General features: G+C 44.7%; 1 protein-coding gene across 1 annotated transcript; it reads left to right on the top strand.

Annotated features, from left to right (window-relative positions):
- Nucleotides 1-280: 280 nt before the first annotated feature.
- LOC113837558 (EKC/KEOPS complex subunit LAGE3-like) lies at nucleotides 281-1402 on the top strand. Its single transcript, XM_027431985.1, has 3 exons — nucleotides 281-639; nucleotides 964-1092; nucleotides 1258-1402. The coding sequence occupies exons 1-3, from the start codon at nucleotides 281-283 to the stop codon at nucleotides 1400-1402; spliced, it is 633 nt and encodes a 210-aa protein (XP_027287786.1).
- The last annotated feature ends 2000 nt before the right edge of the window (nucleotides 1403-3402 follow it).

Here is a 3402-nt window from a genome sequence, read left to right as displayed (position 1 = left end):
CATTAGTACAAGCCCCCTGGGAAGGAGCTATGTGAGAGAGCTGTTGGTTTTGAGTTCTCAGAGACGCCCCCACCTCTGCGAGTCTGAACAGACTGCTAGTTTAGTGGAAACCAATCCTCGCGAGATCTTGTTTGCACATGCGCAGTGGGCCTCACGTGCTGTTCCGTGTGTTAACCCCCGCTGCACTTGGCACAAAGGCTTCCTTTTTCTCTGCCGAGTTTGAGCGGTAAGGTTGTGTTAGTGGCGGGGTTGGGTTGCTGAGAGGAAAGCCAGAAGAGTCATGCAGGACCCTGATGAGGGCCTCGATGGGAGAGCAGTGGCTGAAGGAGGCGACGAGAATGGGCAGCAGAGTCCTCAAGCTCCCGAAGCCCAGGCTAGCTCTGAAAGTTCGGCGACTGAAGGTGACCGTGGCAACTTCCCTCAGAGTGGCCCACAAGATGCCAGTAGCCCAGCTGCCCCTTGTAGCCCAGCTGCCCCTGGTAGCCACTCTGCTCCAGGCAGCCCCAGCCCGGGGAGCCCTGTAGGGTCCGGTGCAGCCGCTGAGGAGGCAGCTGTCGTTCCCCACAGTGAGCAGCCACCACTCGTCCCTGGACCCAGCGGAGATACTGCCTCAACAACTGGAAATCGTCTCCTGGAGTTGTATCCTTTCCCAAGAGACAGACCCTTGGCAGGGGCTACTGGAACATAGGGAGGCTAAAACTTCCATGGAAGTCTTTGGGGTCATGGTGCACAGCTAACTAGAAAAAGGCCAGATGTTTGTAGTGTGGTCAGTCCAGTGCAGCGGTTGGCATCCTGACAGGACAAGGAGACTGCTTGCCTGAGAGGGTTGAAGGGTATAGAAGACCTGAATCACTGGAGAGGTGGGAGGTGACAGGAGGGCTCATTGCCAGACAGGCCTAGGAAATGTATCCAGGCAAAGGGAAACTAAGTAGTGGATGGTGACTTAACCTTATCTCCCCCCAGCTCTGTAACAGTCCCTTTCAGGTCTGCAGTGGAGGCAGACATGGCCCGCAGGTCCCTGGTCTCCAATGCCCGTCGCCAGCAAGTGATAGTTCTGCAGGAGTTCACTGTGAATGACAGTACCTTGTCTGTGTCAGTATTCCAAAAGTCTGGAGTAGGGGTGGCCTCAGGATTGGGAGGCAGTGTGCACTCTAGGGCTGCCCTAATATAGACACTGGTGGCAGGAAGGCATGGCGTGGTGGACCTGAACAGATCCCTCATCATTTCCCTGACGGTGTCTCTTTCTCTCAATTTTAGTAGGTGGACTACTGAAGACCCTGTGCTCTTTCGCATTTCCATCAACACTTTTCTTGACCAGCTCTCCCTGGTGATGAGAAATATCCAGCGCCTAGAGTTTGTGGCTGTTGTCAAGCGAGGGCGAGGAAGAAGTCGTGAATCCTAACATGTTACTGGATACAAGAAAAGTCACAGGCGTTTTCCTGTTTTGAATAATTGGAATTTTGCCCTTAAAAGTTCAGTGTTTCAATACTCTGTGTCGTGTATTAGTCTCATGGTTGGATTGTTTCCCAGTTGCTGAAGGAAAGAGTGTTTACATGTTACGGACAAAATAAAAATTAGCAAATATTTTTTTCATCTGACTTTACTTTTGACTATGGCAAAAACTGCCAGGTTTTCTCATCTGTGTGCTTCTGTGGAGAAGTTCTGGAATTTAAATGTTTGAGTAGTCCAAACTAATTTAAGACAATTTAGGACATGGAAGAAAATTAAATTACTTAAGTATAGTCTCAGAGCATTTAATTGGTCTAATTTTCTGAATTTTAGCATGCAATGTAGCTTATTTTCTTGTGGCATTTTCATACAAACTTGCTCTTTCATTGCTTTCTTCCCTGCTCTCCCTTTTTCACAGCTATCCCCACTTTAACCCTATCATCTCCTGCATCCCTGCCTCCTTTTATTTTCATATCACTTGTATTCTGTCACCCCACTCCTCTTCCTTAAAGCTTTTTTTCTCTTCTCTGGCCTCTTTCTATTTTACTGGAATCTACCTAAACTAACTCCCATGTAAATATATCTATATATAAATTAGGTAATTTTTAAAATATTGGACATGTTAGGTTTTTATTTCTGAACCTTTATTTTCTTCACTTAATATATTTTACAGCTCCATTCAATTTCTTGCAAGTTGGATGATTTCATTTTTAATGGGTGAATAAAATTCCATATGTGTATGAACCACAATTATATTACCTGTGCATTTGTTAATAACTAGGCTGATTCCATTTTTTAGCTATTGTAAAAGAATTGCAAATAACAAGAATAAGATGAGCAAGTGCCTTTGTAGTAGGGTGTAGAACCTGTTGGGTATTTTTTCAGGGGTACTATATCAGAGTTAAGGTGGTTGTATTCTTAGCTTTTTGAGAAAACTGCACACTAGTGTTGTGGCCTAAAAGCAGCTGCGGGGACCCAGTGGGTGGAGAGAAACAGGCCAAGTGGGACCAGGCTACACAGAGAAGTCTCCCCTGTACACATTTGTGAACTAACATTCAGTAAGATTAGCCCTTTCTCTATATCTTCACCAGCATCTCTTATCATTTGTTTTCTTGGTAACAGCATTCTTTTTGTTTGTCTTTGGTGTTTTCTTTTGGTTTATTGGGGGGTTTTGTTTGTTTGTTTGTTTTAGACAGGGTTTCTCTGTGTAGCCCTGGCTGTTCTGTTACTCACTCTGTAGAACAGGCTGGCCTCGAACTCACGGGGATCTTCCTATCTCTGCCTCCCAAGTACTAGGATTAAAGGCGTGTACCACCATTGCCTGGTGATAATTGCCATTTTAACTGGGCTTTTGAAATTGACTCTTGGTGTAGTTTTAATTTGTTTCCCTGGTGATATTGAACACATTTTTAAATATTTATTGGTCATTTTGTATTTTTTCTCTTTATAACTCTGTCCATCTCCTAACACATCCTTAAATTTGTATTTATTTCACAATTTTATGCATATTTATGTTACATATAAAATACTTTGATCATATTGTTCTGTTACCTCCTTCCCCCTCCTACTTTCATGTCACTTCTGTGTGCGCACAAGTGTGTGTGTGTGTGTGTGTGTGTGTGTGTGTGTGTGTGTGTGTGATACTGAATTTAGTTAGGGTTGTTTGTCTGAGTATGGTTATTTATTTGAGCAAGGGCAACTTACTACAGCCTATACCACTGAAGAATATGACTCATCCTCCCTCAGCAACCTCTAACTGCCTGTAGTTCCTCAGGAAGATGTGGGTCCATACAAGTTCCTCACCTTACTATGGATGGAATGTTTATGCTCCCCGTCTTCTGCAGGTAGCTGCTTCTCCTGTGAGTTCCTGGATGCACCAGATATGTCATGCACAGAACACACCCTTTCACAGCACTCCTTCCCATCCTTCTAGCCCATTTTTTTGGTTGAGTT

Source organism: Cricetulus griseus, chromosome X (genome assembly GCF_003668045.3).
Source record: "Cricetulus griseus strain 17A/GY chromosome X, alternate assembly CriGri-PICRH-1.0, whole genome shotgun sequence".
Classification (NCBI taxonomy): Eukaryota; Metazoa; Chordata; class Mammalia; order Rodentia; family Cricetidae; genus Cricetulus; species Cricetulus griseus.
Note: the sequence above shows the minus strand (reverse complement) of the source record. Positions and strands in the feature narration are given on the sequence as shown.

Bases quoted from the DNA above. Each gene is read 5' to 3' on its own strand.
- LOC113837558 (XM_027431985.1), top strand. From the start codon at position 281: ATGCAGGACCCTGATGAGGGCCTCGATGGGAGAGCAGTGGCTGAAGGA. The intron at 640-963 runs GTATCCTTTCCC...ATCTCCCCCCAG, and splicing joins GGAAATCGTCTCCTGGAGTT to CTCTGTAACAGTCCCTTTCA. The intron at 1,093-1,257 runs GTCAGTATTCCA...TCTCAATTTTAG, and splicing joins AATGACAGTACCTTGTCTGT to TAGGTGGACTACTGAAGACC.